This window comes from Miscanthus floridulus, chromosome 8, assembly GCF_019320115.1.
Source record: "Miscanthus floridulus cultivar M001 chromosome 8, ASM1932011v1, whole genome shotgun sequence".
Lineage (NCBI taxonomy): Eukaryota > Viridiplantae > Streptophyta > Magnoliopsida > Poales > Poaceae > Miscanthus > Miscanthus floridulus.
Window position 1 is genome coordinate 170,827,414 of NC_089587.1, and position 17,011 is coordinate 170,844,424.

Genomic DNA, 17,011 nt, shown 5'->3' on the forward strand with positions numbered 1-17,011 from the left:
GCTCATTCCTCAACCGACAAAATGTAGCCTCATCTAGCGGTTTAGTGAAGATATCCGCCAATTGATCCTCGGTCCTTACACCTTCTAGTGATATATCATTTTTAGCAACATGATCTCTAAGAAAATGATGGCGGATATCTATGTGCTTGGTGCGAGAGTGTTGAACCGGATTATTAGCAAGCTTTACCCTGCTCTCATTGTCACACAAGAGAGGTACCTTTTCTAGAACTACACCATAGTCTAGAAGAGTTTGCTTCATGTAAAGAATTTGTGCACAACAAGCACCCGCGGCAATGTACTCCGCCTCGGCGTGGACAATGCCACACTATTTTGCTTCTTGGAGGTCCAAGACACTAGTGATCTACCAAGCAAATGGCACCCTCCGGATGTGCTTTTTCTATCAATTTTGCAACCGGCATAATCCAAATCAGGAATAGCCAACTAGTTGGAATCTAGCTCCTTTGGGATACCAAAGACCAATGCTTGGTGTGTGCTTAAGGTACCTAAGGATTCTTTTAACGGCAACCATGTGAGCCTCCTTAGGATTAGCTTGAAATCTAGCACACATACACACACTAAACATGATGTCGGGCCTAGATGCGGTCAAATATAATAAACTACCAATCATAGAACTGGTAGAGAGTTTGATCAACCGATTTACCTCCCTCATCTAGGTCGAGATGTCCATTAGATGGCATTGGTGTCTTGATTGGCTTACATTCATCCATTTTGAACCTCTTGAGAAGGTCCTTGGTATATTTTTCTTGAGAGATGAAAATCCCCTCTCTCATTTGCTTGACTTGAAAACCAAGAAAGAATGTAAGCTCTCCAATCATAGACATCTCGAACTCCTTTGACATCAATTCACCAAACTCTTTGCAATAGTCTTCATTTGATGAGCCAAATATGATATCATCAACATATACTTGACAAATGAAGATCTCTCCATCAAGCTTCTTGGTGAATAGTGTGGTATCGACCTTCCCAATGGTGAAGCCCTTCTCAATGAGGAAATCCCGAAGGCGCTCATACCAAGCTCTTGGGGCTTGCTTAAGCCCATATAGCGCCTTGGACAACCTATAGACATGATTAGGATATCTAGGGTCTTCAAACCTGGGAGGTTGATCAACATAGACTAGTTCATTTATGAAACCATTTAAAAATGCACTTTTAACATCCATTTGATATAATTTCATTTCATGATGGATGCATATGCAAGAAGGATACGAATGGCTTCAAGTCTTGCAACCGGTGCAAAGGTCTCTCCAAAATCCAACCCTTCAACTTGGGAGAACCCCTTTGCAACTAGCCTTGCCTTGTTCCTCACAACGATGCCTTGATCATCTTGTTTGTTGCGGAACACCCACTTTGTTCCAATGACTCTTGCATCTTGTGGTCGCTCTTCAAGTGTCCAAACTTCATTTCGGGTGAAGTTGTTCAACTCTTCATGCATGGCATTTATCCAATCCGGATCTTGAAGAGCTTCTTCTACATTTTTAGGCTCAATGCAAGAAACAAACGAGTGATGTTCAATAAATGAAGCAAGTTTTTGAGAGCGAGTCATTACACCCTTTGAAGGACTCCCTATGATGAGATCTTGTGGATGTGCTTGTAGTAGGGGTGAATTTCTTCTATCAACCACTTGAGGGGAGGTTGTGGAGCATCAACATCTTGAGCTTGTGCCACCATTTGATCATGGAGAGACATGAGTATCTTCATTTTCTACTCTCCCATCTTTATCATCATCTTGTGGCACATTTGATGAAGAGGTGGATCAATCACTTGTACATCATCTTCATCATCTTTGGGCTTGATGTCTCCAACCGGAATGTTCTTCATGGCCTCCCTCAATGGTTCATCACCTACATCATCAAGATTCTCATGTGCTCCTTGGGAGCCGTTAGATTCATCAAATTCCACATCATATGTTTCTTCAACCAAGCCGGTGGCATGATTAAATACTCGATATGCTTTGGACTTTGATGAGTAACCAACAAGAAAACCAATATCACAATGTCTTTGGAACTTCCCTAGGTGTTGCCGCTTCTTGTAGATGTAGCATTTGCAACCAAACACCCAGAAGAATGATACGTCCGGCTTCTTCCCATTGAGCAACTCATAAGGGGTCTTGCCAAGAAACTTTTGAAGAAATAGGCTGATTGGATGCATAACATGCGGTGTTGATAGCTTCCGCCCATAGAGCTTCGGGTGTATTGTACTCATCAAGCATTGTTCTTGCAAGGGTGATAAGTGTCCGGTTCTTTCTCTCTACTACACCATTTTGTTGAGGAGTGTATGTTGCGGAGACCTCATGCTTGATCCCTACTTCATCACAATATGCTTCAATGTTTGTGTTGTCAAATTCTTTTCCATTGTCACTTCTTATCTTCTTGAGCTTCACTTCAAATTCATTTTGTGCTCTCTTGGCAAACTTCTTGAAACATGCAGGCCACTTCGGTCTTGTCATGAAGGAAGAACACCCAAGTATATCTAGAGTAGTCATCAACTATCACAAGACAATAGAGATTTCCTCCCAAACTCTTGTAAGTTGTTGGTCCAAATAGATCCATGTGAAGAAGCTCTAGCACTCTTGTTGTTGACATGTAAGCTTTTGTTGGATGAGTGTTTGCAACTTGCTTGCTGGCTTGACATGCACTACAAAGCTTGTCCTTCTCAAATTTCACATCCTTCAAACCTCTCACCAATTCATTCTTCATTAGCTTCTTGAGTGAGCTCATCCCAACATGTGCAAGTCTTCTATGCCATAGCCACCCAAGTGATGTTTTGGTGAATAAGCATGTCTTCAAGTTTGCATCTTCGGAGGTGAAATCCACTAGATATAGGTTGTTGTATCTAAAACCCTTGAATATAACTTGATCATCATCTTTCTTTGACACAACCACTTCCTTCTCGGTAAACAAACATTGAAAGCCAAGATCACACAATTGACCAACGGATAGCAAGTTGAAACTCAATGAAGCAACATATAGCACATTTGATATTGAATGATCATTTGATATTGCAACTTTGCCCAATCCTTGAACTTTGCCCTTTGAATTATCACCAAATGTAATCCTTTCTTGACCATCTACTTCTTCATCTAGTGAGGTGAACATACGAGGATCACCGGTCATATGTTGAGTGCAACCACTATCAATAACCCAATGACTTCCACCGGTCTTGTAGTTCACCTACACACAAGAGATCAAGCTTGTTGTTTAGGGACCCAAACTTGATGAGGGCCCTTGACTTTCTCAACTAGTGACTTTGCAACCCAAATTTGCTTAGGCCTATTCTTGTTGGGTGGACCTAAGAACATGACTTTCATTTTTCCACTAGAATCCTTTCTAAGCATGTAGTGAGCATTGAAGGCAAAGGGTCTAGCATGCTTGGGCAAGGGTTGTGGTGGTGGAGTTTGACACTCATGAGCAAAGTGACCTTCTTGTCCACACTCAAAGCATCTCTTTGGCTTAGGCTTTGAACTTGTATTGTTGTTGATGTTGAGCTTGAGCTTTCTTCTCTTGATTTGCCAAGTACCCAATACCACTTCTATCCATCTTCATCACGGTGTTCATGAGTAGCTCACTTTGGAGATATTGGCCTCTTGTGAACTTGCTCAAACCGGTCTTGAGATGTTCTTTCTCCAACTTGAGCTTCTTGTTTTCTTCTCTAAGTTCATCATGATTTTTCTCCATCTTGAGTCTCTTGTTCTCTTCTTTAAGCATCTCATTCTCAAGAGCTATATCATAATCATTGTCAAGATTCTCTATCACAATTGTGTTGGTGGTTGATAGCTTTTCAAGATCTTTCTTGAGCTTTTCATTCTCATTCTTGAGCTTGACATAATCATCATAGTTGTTAGACTCAACCACTTTCTTGCCTTTGCTACTAGAACCTTGCTCAATGCTCTCAACAATCAAGTCATCACATGATGTAGCTATATCAATCTTAACAACATTGTTAGTAGCATCATGTGGCTCATTGAATAATAACTCATGAGAAAGAACAAGATTGTCATGATTAATCTTGAGATTGGTGTACTCTTCTTTTAGCAATTGTAACTAGTGGTGAGCTCATTATGTATCCCCTCAAGTTTATCATGTTTTTCTCTAAGCTCCTTTTTAGAGGATTTGAGCTCCTTGAGTTTGGATGACACAATTTTATTTTCTTCTCTAAGCTCAACACTAGCTTTTTTGGCTATGTCATACTTTGCTAAGAGTGAGTCCTTCTCAAGTTCTAGCTTTTCATTTTTAGCTCTTGTCTTTCTAATGATTTTAGTGTATTGGTTTAGCAACTTGACAAGATCATCATAAGAAGGTGATTCAAATTCTTCATCACTATCACTACCACTTTCATCATTGCTAGCATTATCATCACCACTACTATCATCATCATTTTGTACCTTTCGTTCACCCTTGGCCATAAGGCATAGGTGTGTAGAGGATGATGGCGGCGGTGTTGGTGAAGATAGTGAAGAATCAATCACAAGAGCGGCCACCTTCTCCTTCTCATTCTCACTTTCATCATCGATGAGCCACTTGATGATTCAATGTCCGTGAGCCAATCACCAACTAATGTATGCCTTGCCATTCTTCTTCTTCTTGTGAAATTCCTTCTTCTTGCTATCCTTCTTCTTGTATGGCTTGTTCTTCTTCTTCTCATCATCATTTTCATCACTTGAGTCATCTTTCTTGCCCTTGTACTTCTTCTTGTACTTGTCTTTCTTAGGTTTGGGGCATTGATGAGCTAGATGACCAAGTTCTCCATAATTATAGCAATCCATTTCGAGATGGGCTTCCTTCTATTACTAGTGAAGAATTTTTTCTTCTTGCCATCAAACTTGACACCATTCTTGTTTAGCTTCTTGAGCATCTTGGCTAGTTCTTCTCACCATGAGAGCAAGACTTGCATCATCAATCTCATCATCACTTGAGCTATCATGATCAACTCTTGCTTTGCCCCTCTTCTCTTGGCTAGCCTTGAATGCCAAATCTTTCTTCTTGGTGGAAGAAGAGCCATCTTGTGGAGTGATGTGCATGTACATCTCATGTGCATTGATCTTCCCCAATATTTGAGTTGGTGTAGTCGGTGGAAAGATCACCTTGATGAAGCACCGTCACAATATGCCCATATTTGTCAATGGGGAGGACACTCAAGATCTTTTCTCACAATATCGGAGGGTTGCATTTGTGTGAGTCCAAGCCCATTGACTTCCTCTACAAGAACATTCAAGCGTGAATACATCTCATTGGCACTTTCTCTAGGAAGCATCTCAAATGAATTAAGCTTTTTCATCACAAGGTGGTAGCATTCCTCACGCTCACTCTTGGTTCCCTCATGGAGCGCACAAATGTCGACCATAGTGTATGAGCGTCTTTGTGGTTCCACATACGGTTAAAAACATCCTTGCAAAGGCCTCTAAAGAGGGTGTTTCTAGCCTTTGCATTCCACTTCTCATAGTTAACCTCATTGCCTTGAAGGTTTGTGGGATCCTTAGGTTTTGGGAAGCCTTGTGAGACGGCTCTAAGAACTCCAACATCTAAAGCTTCTAGGTATGCCTCCATGTGAAATTTTCCAATAAGGAAAATCATCTCCCTCAATAGGAGGGGGTCCATCCCCGTAGGACATCTTGCTATAGGCGGTTAAGCCTAATTTAGGGAGCGCGAGGCTCCGATACCAATTGAAAGGATCAAGATGCCCAAGAAGGGGGGGTGAATTAGGCTAATTCTAAATTTTTGCAATAATTAAGCCCTACACTTAGCCCATTTCACCCCTTGTGTCTAGAATGTGTTACTATTGTTCTCCCATACAAAAGTTTTGCACCCTAGGTTCCAATCCTACTCTAGCATGGCAATTCTAGAAATGTAAATACATCAAATGAATTGCTCAAATGTAAATGCTCAAATAAAGAGAGGGAAAGGAACACGGCGATGTTTTTTCGAGGCATCGGAGAGTCACCACTCCGCACTAGTCCTCGTTGGATCACCCGCGCAAGGGTGTAGCTCCCCCTTGATCCGCGCAAGGATCAAGTGCTCTCTACGGGCTGATTCTTTGATACTCTGTCGGGGTGAATCGCCTACAACCGCTCACAAAGTGACTTGGGTCATCCACATGCTCCGTCGGATGATCACCAAGCTCCCAATCACCACCGAGTCGTCTAGGTGATGGCGATCACCAAGAGTAACAAGCACAAACTCTCACTTGACCAAGACAAGCCTAATAAGTAAGGTGGATGCACACTTGCTATTCCCTATGCACTAATGAGGTCCTTAATCTTGGATTATCAAATCTCAGTCACCCCACTAGGCTCTTGCTCTCTCTTGCACTCCAAAGGTGATTCTCAGCTGAACAAATGGGCAAGAGATCTCAAATGAACGAGTGGGATATGTATTTATACCCCCTGTCGGTGTTTCGAACAAACACTAACTAGTCTGTCCTTAACCTTGTCGTCCGTCCTTTGAAAATTAAAAACAATTTCATCGATAGGGGCATGACAACCATGATTGCACAATCAATTTACATTACCATGACCTAACTCAAATGTCTCTGCAAAATATATGTCAGTCATAGTAATCTCCATGTCGTCATTAATCACCGAAACCCAACTGGGGGCCTAGATGCTTTAGGCTGGAACAAGCCATGTGCACTATCATTATCTCAATCGTGCGACCTTAATACCTTACCTGGCTCGCGTAGATCCGAAATCACCCCCATTGTAGGGCAGAGGTCCCATAGCCACCAGCATACCCCTCGGGCTTTTGGCGTCTCACTCTGGAAATGGTGGAGAGCGGAGAGGATAGAGGTGACGAGTCGACTAAAGAAGGACAATGCAGGGCCTTGGTGTTTTAATTCTAATTTAAAAAGCATAGCTCGATAAAATCTTTTTTTAAAGTGTAGATTTATGATAGTTTTCAAATATATTGTAGCTTTTTCCCTACATTTTAGAAGTGAGTATATATATATATATAAGGGTGTCTTTGGTTGGAGAAATCAAACCATTCTACGTGAGGTGGTGCATTATATGTCTTTCCTTGAATCTGGAGATTAGAAGAAAAAGGAAATCATGAGGCGCACGACAGCTTCACAGGACCGTCGTCACGATTGTCACGGGAAGCAAGCTACAGCGCCTCTCATGTGTCCACACGTAATTCTGTCGTCACCTCATTCAAGGTCAGGGTATATATATGTAGAGATCCCAGACCCAGAGAGCAGAGGGAGAGAAAGAGCACTAGAGCAGGCAGCGAGCGGCCCAACTGGAACACCCTCGCCATCTCCCAGCCGCGCGTATCTCCTCTCCCCCGGGCGGCCCACGCGCAGCCGGACAGAGACACAGCCACCTCACCCCACTTCGCCCTCCACTCCCGGTCGCCCGCTCCGTGCCGACACCCAGGGCCCGCCAGGAAAGCGAGCACCGATGGCGGACGCATCGCCGCTACTGCCGCCGGCGCCGGGGAAGTCATCTGCCACCGCGGCGCGGTTCGCGCGATCCGCATCGAGCGCGAACGACGAGCTCCGCAGCTTCCGCGCTTGCCTCGCCTGGCTCTGCGTGGACCCACTCCTCCTCCCCGCGCGTGGCGGCCGTGGGCTCCTGGGCGGTCTTCCTCCTCCTCGCCATCGCGGCGCCCGCGGCCGTCCGCCTCCTCACCCCCGCCGACCCCCCCGCCGCGGCCCTTCGACGGGCAGGTCCAGGTGTCGCTCACCCTGGCCGCGTCGCTCGCCTACGTCTCCCTCCGCGCGCTCCTCCACCGCGGGGGCGGGCTCCGCCGCCTGCTCTACCTCGACAGCCTCCGCCGCGACTCCGAGGACGTGCAGGCGGGGTACGCCGCGCAGCTGGCGCGTTCCTTCCGCGTCCTCGCCTGCTTCGTGCTCCCCTGCGCGCTCGCTGAGGCCGTCTACAAGGCCTACTGGTGGTACTACCACGCCGCCGCCGCGTACGGCGGCGGCTCGCGCTCGCGCCGCTGGTGGTGGGCCGCCGCGGCCTGCTGCACCGTCGAGGTCGCCTCCTGGGTGTACCGCGTCGCGCTCTTCTTCATGGTCTGCGTCCTCTTCCGCGTCATCTGCTACCTGCAGATCCTACGGATGGTCGGCTTCGCGCGCGAGTTCGGCAGGTTCGCCGACGTCGCCACCGTGCTGCAGCACCACCGCCGGATCAGGGAGCAGCTCAGAAAGATCAGCCACCGGTACCGCAAGTTCATCGTCTGCAGCCTCGTGCTCGTCTCCGCCAGCCAGTTCGCCGCGCTGCTCGCCACCACCAGGCCGCACGCCGTCGTCAATCTCGCCACCGCCGGCGAGCTCGCGGTGAGTAATTGTTAATTATTATTAATTATAAGGACGCCCTGCATACACGTCCTCTGTTTCTTCTGCAGGTTTAATTATATTATTATTGCTCTTTCTCCTAAAGCATAAGAATTCTAGTACAGTCATAGTGAGAAAAATTAGGCTTTGTGCAGTGGAAATCCAAATAGGACTATATACCGCATCTAATTCTTACTTATCCAAAATTGTAAACAAACCCTTAGATGGAACTACGAACTGATAAAGCGAGCAACATGATCATGTGTCCTTTATTTAGTTGATGAAGTCGTATGGATCAAAGACAGTGACTTCTTCTGAATATAACAGTGGTAGTGAACAGAGGGCAGAGTGCACATATAACCTGTTAGTTAAATAATCTGCAAAAACAAAAAAACAAGAAAATGTACGTGGAAATTGAATATGGATATCATCATAGTACGTGTGCACTTGTCACATGGCCAATTTTGAAATCAAGATCTAGTATTGGTAGTAGTTCGGTACTACGAGAAATGCCAAATCAGGTGATGCCAGGTCGCCAGGACAGCTGTAAATGGAAAGTTGGAGGAAAAGCTTGCATGCCCAAAAGGCCAAAACCAAAAGGGAACACAGATGTGCAGACCACTATGGAAGAAGAGAACTAGAGAACCATCAACACCTTCCACTCGTCAGTGATCAGCCATGACTGGCAAGCGCAAGTGAGCAACCACACAGCTCATGGTCCACAGCGGACAGCTATATTTCCTTCGGCAATCAGCATTATTAGTACACAGCTGCCGTGTGTCGGAAGGTTATGCAGGTAGATCTGCTCTGCACAATGCCGACACATGGACGACGATTTTACAGATTCTCTTCTCTATATATAGTGACATGACCTTTTCTTTGAGGAAAAAACCGATCATCTTTTCAGTCCCAGATGAATTCAGTAGATGTCAAACAGGATATAATGTTTATAGTGGTAATAAAAAATCAGACAGAAGTGTAAACTTACTTTGGCATTCTTTGCGTTGTGTTCTTGTGCGTACAGCTGTGCTCGATCAGCCTAGTGGCAGGTCTGCTAATGTGCCTGTACAGCGCGGCGAAGATCACGCACAAGACGCAGGCGATGACGAGCGTGGCGGCGGCGTGGCACGCGGACGTCACGGTGCACGCCTTCGACAACGACCAGGAGAACCCGGACCCGGACCTGCCGCCCAACGCGGGCTACCTGGCGCCTGCCAACGCCTACCGCGTGGCCGCCGGTGACGAGTCCGCCAGCGACGACGACGACGACGACAGCCGGAGCGAGTGCTCCTCGCTCGACGACCCCAAGTACGTGCCGTTCCAGGCCAACAACATCAGCTTCCAGAAGAGGCAGGCGCTGGGTAAGCAAACTACCACAGACTGTATCTGTATGCTGTTGCTGCTCCTTCTTGCATTGCTGACGGCCGCCGGCCGATATGAATTGAAATGCAGTGACGTACCTGGAGAAACAACCGGGCGGGGATCACGGTGTACGGCTTCGTGGTGGACCGGGCGTGGCTGCACGCGCTCTTCATGATCGAGTTCTCGCTCGTCATGTGGCTGCTCGGCAAGACCGTCGGCATCTCCTGAATCCCTCCCACCCATCTTTTGCCGGCTGGCTCCTGTCAGATGCAGATGCAGAGTTTTCACTGGAGGAATGTACAAAATGAGTGCAGATAGTAGAGGATATTCTGATGGAGAACAGCTGCTTTGATTTGTAGGTTCATTCGATAGCTCGTACGTACTTTGTTAGATGTCGATAGTGAGCATGTGAGGAGTTGTCCAGGCTGTTTGTTTTGACCAGTGCTGAGTGCATATACCCTCATGAATGACTCGAACCACTTGTCTTTTCACTACGTGTCCTCCAACTCCAGTATGTCTCTTTTGGTAACTGTCCCTCATAGACACAAGTGATACTCGTACTGTGATGTGCTGTGGACAGTGGAATGGAATTTGTAAGGAAAAGAATCAGCTCCTCCTGAGGCTGTGTTTAGTTGGGTGAAATTTGGAAATCTGACTACTGTAGCACTTTCGTTTTTATTTGACAATTAATATTCAATCATGGACTAATTAGGCTCGAAACGTTGGTCTCGCGATTTCCAACCAAACTGTGAAATTAGTTTTTTTTCGTCTACATTTAATGCTCCATGCACGTATCGTAAGATTCGATACGATGGCTACTGTAGAACTTTTTGGGAAAAATTTTTGAAACTAAACAAGGCCTAAGTAAACATATTTCATGCCAACTTGATGCGCTGTGTTCTGCAATGGCAGAAACTCAGAAAGGGAAAGAAAGAGGCCGTTCGGCTGGCTGGCTGGTTCTGGCACTCACGAAATCACTGTTTATATCCTACCAAAATAGTATTTTTCTCTCACAACAATCAGTCAGAACAGTATTTTTTAGTCCTACCGAACAGACCCAAAGCTTAAGGTTTCGCAAAATCAATGCAAGACAGCACCGGGAATGCAGAACGTTAGAAGCATCTGTTACAGAGACAGTAGTATTGATGACAGATATGTCACCCGGTTTTATGTGTTACAAAAATGTCACTTCGCTTGGCCTCTGTCTTCTATCCTGTCGCCGGCTCTGAATCGTCGAGTCTCCAGTAGAGACTACAAGAATTCAGGACTCCTAAAAATTTTCACCCTAAACTATCACATCGAATCTTGCGGCATATGCATAGAGTATTAAATATAGACGAAAAAAAACTAACTACACAGTTTGGTTGGAAATCACGAGACGAATGTTTTAAGACTAATTAGTCCATGATTAGCCATAAGTGCTACAGTACTAACATGCGCTAATGATGAATTAATTAGGCTTAATAAATTCGTCTCACAGTTTTCAGGTGAGCTATGTAATTAGTTTTTTTATTAATATCCAAAAACCCCTTCTTACATTCTCAAAACATCCGATGTGATATCAAAAAATTTTCATTTCGGTCGCAGCCTCAAAGTCGTCATCCAAGCTACCAAGTCAATCATCACACTCTGCGTCTGTCATCTGAGGACGTGAAAAAGTTGAAGTCTTTCCTCCAAGTCAGAGTTATCTCCATCAGTTTTTGCAACCACATTCCGTGACAGTGCCTGTTGCATCCTGCCGCTTCCACATTCATTCCTTCACAGATGTCAGGGAGAATTAACTTCCCAGGTCACAGATGTCAGGGAGAATTAACTTCCCAGGTCACAGATGTCAGGGAAGCAAATAGCAATAACCGCCAGGAACCCGTTCAAACTGTTCAAAAGAATATTCCATTTGATAAGAAATGAGACGTTCACTCTGCTTCACATAATCACGTATATCTAATATGCCTAACATATACAGCATGTTCGGTTCGCTTGTGGTTTCAGCCAGAGCTTATTAGGTATGGTACAGTGTTTTTCTCTCACAACAAACCAGCACCAACCGGGCTTATCAGCCCAGAAACCACAACCGGGCTTATCAGCCCAGAAACCAGCGAACAGACTGATAGTACAAATCAGGCTATAAACTAGATTAGAGGTTTGATGCTTTAACAGGCTTCACCCAATAAGGGCCTCCTGTTTAAGAGGATTCCAATCTAACCATATAAATCCCTAGGAATTAGTATTGTGACATCTACTTTTTGTTTCAGCAATCCAATTGGTGTGCTCACACATAAATTGAGCCTGGCTATGGCAGGCTTGAGCTATACAAACAACCGAGGATAATAGCAACAACCTAAGCCCACATTACCCCCATGCTTCATGAACTTGAATCGATTAGTATACAGAAACTCTTAAGGTGGCATTTGTTTCTAGAGTTATTGGAGACTTAGGTTCCATACCTATGCGGCATGCCAGTGGAGCTTAGAATTTCCAAGCCATTCCAATTAACCGTTCCCTTGCATAAAATGAGTTATCTGTCAAATTTAAGTTTCTAAATCAGCCCCTGATGATTGTCGTACTAGCAAGTTTAGATTTAAACACGCGTAAGCCCAAATAACATAATCATCACAGATAGGCCGGCGCTAAAGGAAACCAATCAGATCATCTTGTCTACACGGTTCTACAAACAAATGAACCAGGCCTGTCCATGCAGGTTTACATCATCTCAGAGCTTATAATATAAATGAACCTACAAGCAAAACGCACTATCCCAGTGCTCATCACTCCAATCATGCGGAGGCGGCCGAATCTGCAAGGAGAACCAGGTCCTCCTGTGAGTGAACATCATCCCACGTTGATTCGAGAACCACCTCTCATCAGTTGAACATGAAGACAACGCTTAACAACCAATTATATGGGAATTGGACATGCAGAATCGAAATGCAGTGTCAACATGAATATATGATTGATTTATACGGCCAAACAAACGTGACACATTTTAAGCAGATAAATAGAACTACAGGAACCAGTTCCATAAGCAACAGCTGAAATAGACACAGTTGCATTGACAGTTTCGTGTACCACCAGGTGAATAACCCTAGCAGCACGGTGCAAGAGAACCACGAGAAGATGCACTCATGGCAAATAAGTCTAGACCTCACATATCAACTCAACAAAGCCATCCAAAGGCCACAGCGTACGGATACAAAACTACAAGACCAGAACATAAGCAGTAATGTGTATGCTGTTCATGATACAGACATCTAACATTCAAATAGCAATTGCGGACAAAACAATCATCTGTTTGCAGTTTCCTTTGATCAACAGAACGGGAAAAGAAGCTCGAGGCAAGGGTATTCATAAAATCCATGCAAAGGCAGCACCGGAAAAGTGGAGCTGCTTCAGCCCAAAACTGTATGCACATCGCAGAGCACATCATACAGGCATCAGCATCTGCCAAACAGAGACCTCATCTCCATCCAACCTTATATCCTCAGTTGCTGTCTCAGCAATGGGACAAAAAAAAGGAAGAAATGATGGACCTCCGACCACCAGAGCAACAACTTATCATGGTGTGTTATTTTGCGTCCCTTGCAGATGGATAGCATGAAAGCCCCTCCCTCCCCTCTAAGTGATTTCATCTCTCAGCTGCCTCGTGTAGGCCTTATATGAGCGACCATAGGATGGTGCCGCCGTGAAGTTCTGCCTATAGCCCGAACAGCACGCTGTCCCCTTTGAGTGCTAACTGACTCATGCTGAATGTCAGAAGCATCAACAGAATTCGTTGAACGTCTAGGCCTCTCCCTATGTCTTCTATAAGCCCTGCTAAATGGACCTCCAGTAGAGATTCTCCTGCCATGGGTAAACAGGGATGCCAAGAAGTCAAACCCCTCATCCAAACTATCTGACGAGTCATACAAGTCAATTCGCTCATTCAAAGTACGATCTAAGGATGTGAAGAAGTTGAGCCTTTCCTCCAAGTCGAAGTTATCTCCATCCGAGGGCAAATGGTTGTTGCCACCACCATTCAACTCAAGGACATAATCCCCCATGATCAAAGCTCCTGGGTTCATGGACCTGATAGTGCTGATGGCATCCTGCCGCTCTCTCTCACATTCAAACCTTTTCCACTCATCTGCAGTAGCAGGATCAACTTCACGAGGTTTCGCTGAAGGGTGCTTCGACTTCACATGCTTGCAAAGCTCCTTATACGAGCCATGGAATGAGCACCCATCATGCATGCAAGTTCTCCTTTTCTGGTTCAGATACTGACGCGCAGGTTCAACCACAGTCCATCCTTTAACCTCTCCACGGCAGAGAGGGCAGGCAAGTTCCATTACACATGGCTGCTTGCTTGATGGCAGTGTGCTCGAGGATAATGGAAGGCCAGGTGCAGACTCAGCCGAAACACCAAGAGCCATTTTTTCCTTTGCGTAAGCTTCTTTAAAGTGTTCAAGGCAGTTAGAATGACGGTAGTTGGTACCACACATATATGGTCGGCAGCCCTTGTGGTGAGAGGTACACAGGAGGAGGACAGCATCATGTGGATGCTCCAAGCAAACTGGGCAAGTGGCTCCTTTCCATTCATTCTTCTCAGAGGTCACTGACATATCATTTCCTTTGTTTGTTCCTTCCGTCTTCCAGGAGCACAAGGGCACATCTGAAGAAGCTGACCTACGTTGACGAGCTTGGAGGTTCCTACCTCTTGGTGATCTTGCCATCTTCCAAAGCTCTGACTGTGCAAGTCAACTGCAAAATGACAAGAGAAAATAATGTATACATTAGACTACAAATTTTGATGCATGCTTGGGCTATCATGGCCAGCACTCCAGCAAACATATCTATTAGAGTCTTAGAGAGCTTACACATTTTGCTAGCAAGACTCGGTAAAATATGATACTCTATTTACATACTGTTTGAACCAGTGTTACTTTTAATGTTAAGCTGATAGGATCCGTATAGTCCTATTTATAGGTAAGGTAGAGACTGCTTTGATAAGCAAGAAATAAAGTAAATAAAGTCTCCCAAAATTCCCTACCCTTACGTAGGACCAACTTGACCAACATGTCGGACAATGGGCATCCAGTATAAAGGGAAGTTGAACAGTTACCTTGCCACTACAAATTGTCAGTGCGCATCTTCAAACGCACATATCACAATGAAATGCACAAATTGTTAAAGTTATTTGTAATAGCAGTTATCAAGAAATGGAAATACATTTCAAGTAACGAAAAAATGTATTTGTGAATCAACCAGTTTTACAATTTTTGTAGTTTAGTTTTCTGCTATCCTTTTGGAAAGAACTTGCCAAGCATACCCCAAAGTCCACACAATATGCTATGCTTAATAAACTTTGACTGCTAGTAAATTTTTTGTCTGTTTAGCTTTGTGCGCAGGTATTAAGAAAAGCTATAGCATATCACTATTACCCAAGTGTAGCACTCAATAGGGTAGGGGAATTGCATGTCTCTTCAACCACACATGATACCCAATGAACAAAGGAATTGCATATTGGAACAATGTAGCAAGCTCAATATGGTAGGGGAATGTAGCTGTCTCTTCTTGAAATCATATAACGACAAACAAAAAAACACACTTTGACAAGATAAAATGACAAAGAAAAATCAAAGGAGCTAGTAAAGTTTTTTCCCGCTAGAGTGAGCAACAATGCAACAGTGCACTGCCAGTTAGGTAACAAAGGTAGTGTTATGAACAGAACAAATAGAAAGGGAAAAAACTTTAGGTCAGTTTGTTTCCTCAGGTAGCCTTGCCTCACATTGCCAGCAGGGGGGCCAAACTAGACTTACCTTTGCCAGGATGGGAGAGCCAAATTGGCTAGCATGGGATTGCAAGGAAAAACCTTGCCAGCACAAAAGACGAGGAAGCTTGCCAGAGATCCAAACACTCAACTATGTTTCGTTTCCTTGCCTGGCAAGTTGAGGCAAGGTTTGGATAAGGTCAGCATCCAAACATACCCGAGATATGGACCCGAGCCGCATGTAGAGAGAGTGAGTTGCTTCCATCTCTCAGAAGATCCAGACAAAGAAAAGAAAAGTTTTGTACAAGGTAACGCAAAATACTATGTTTTGTTCTAAGTCACACCAAGTATCTCAAGTATAACACCGTAACCGTAACTGATGGCAATGCTCAAGTTTACTGACACTCACACCAAAAACAGAGTATTAAAAGTCAACTTCAAGGGTTAAAATAATATGTTCCTATGGTCCCTGCCACCGTTTCTTCATGGAGATAATACCATTATGTCAGAAATAGTGGTAATAGTGATAAAAGGTTCGATTTTTTTTATAGGCCAGATAACAATTGCCCTTGGCATCCAGTATTTCCTACTATAAGGTATGCTTTGGTCTGTCAGGCTAGTAGATTTCACTAAGCAATCCCCTAAAGATTACGACCAAATCCTAAGCAAACTGATACTCAGTACAAACAGGGGGCAGACCCAATAAAGGGCAAGGGTGTACACATCTACACCCAATATTTTTTGCAAAAACAACAAAAAAAGAATTGTGCGCATAAGCATAATACATGTATACTACACTTGTAAATGGATCAGGTCAGATCCGAATACAAAGAGCTTGGGTGCTCGGGTTTCGCACAGCAGGAATGGAAGAGAAGGGGTGGGCGAACCTGGTGGGTGCTCGTCGCCGGTGAAGGTCACAAAGATGGAGACTTGGGCACCTAGCGTAGGGCGGCGTCGACCGCCCAATCGTCGGCTCGTCGCCACCAGAGAGAGACAGAGCGCACGGGAGGGAGGGGCACGGGACGGGAGAACCGAGAGAGAGCGAGAGTATACTGGGGGCAACTGGACTGGAGAACAAAAGCAGGCCGCTGGGTGAAGGTTTCCGGGCTTCCGGCCTTCCGGGCCACTAATCTCTTTTAGACTCAGGCCGGACTAGAAAAACACGAAGAATGGGCTAGTGCTGCTGTCGTTAAAAAATAGTCCAAAAGATAAGGACGTGTTTGGCGCGGCTCAGCTCCGCAGGCTCTCCAGCCGAAGCCGGAGTCCCGCCACAGCCAGAAATCGAGGCTTCACCTGCCAAAACGGCTTCTGCTATCTCATTTTGCTGTAGTAGGGCTCCTCCGACCTACAGTGTTTGGTGTGGCTCTTGCTGCCGGAGCCAGAGCTGGAGTTGTGCGGGAGCCTCACCGAACACGCCTAAATGTTTGCCAGCTAAGATCTATTTAGATCTTTCTTTTTCTGATAAAAAAAGATCTATTTAGATCAGTGGAACTAGTTACTAGTTTGAGCAGAAAAAACTGTTTCAAATTGATTGAAGCTAGCTAGCTAGCAACTAGTTGTGAGCTTGACTAACACCTATTGGCCCCATTATTTGGATGTGCTAGACTAATT

General features: G+C 44.9%; 1 protein-coding gene and 1 pseudogene across 1 annotated transcript; one reads left to right on the forward strand and one right to left on the reverse strand.

The window, feature by feature from the left end:
* Positions 1-7,216: 7,216 nt before the first annotated feature.
* LOC136473984 (uncharacterized) lies at positions 7,217-10,305 on the forward strand (annotated as a pseudogene).
* A 2,475-nt stretch (positions 10,306-12,780) lies between these two features.
* On the reverse strand, positions 12,781-16,464 carry LOC136473985 (uncharacterized). The gene is made up of 2 exons (XM_066471602.1): positions 16,288-16,464; positions 12,781-14,391 (listed from the first exon to the last, which is right to left on the reverse strand). Exon 2 carries the CDS (start codon positions 14,361-14,363, stop codon positions 13,287-13,289), a length of 1,077 nt encoding a protein of 358 aa, XP_066327699.1. The 5' UTR covers positions 14,364-14,391; positions 16,288-16,464; the 3' UTR covers positions 12,781-13,286.
* Positions 16,465-17,011: the final 547 nt, after the last annotated feature.

Bases quoted from the DNA above. Each gene is read 5' to 3' on its own strand.
- LOC136473985 (XM_066471602.1), bottom strand. From the start codon at position 14,363: ATGGCAAGATCACCAAGAGGTAGGAACCTCCAAGCTCGTCAACGTAGG.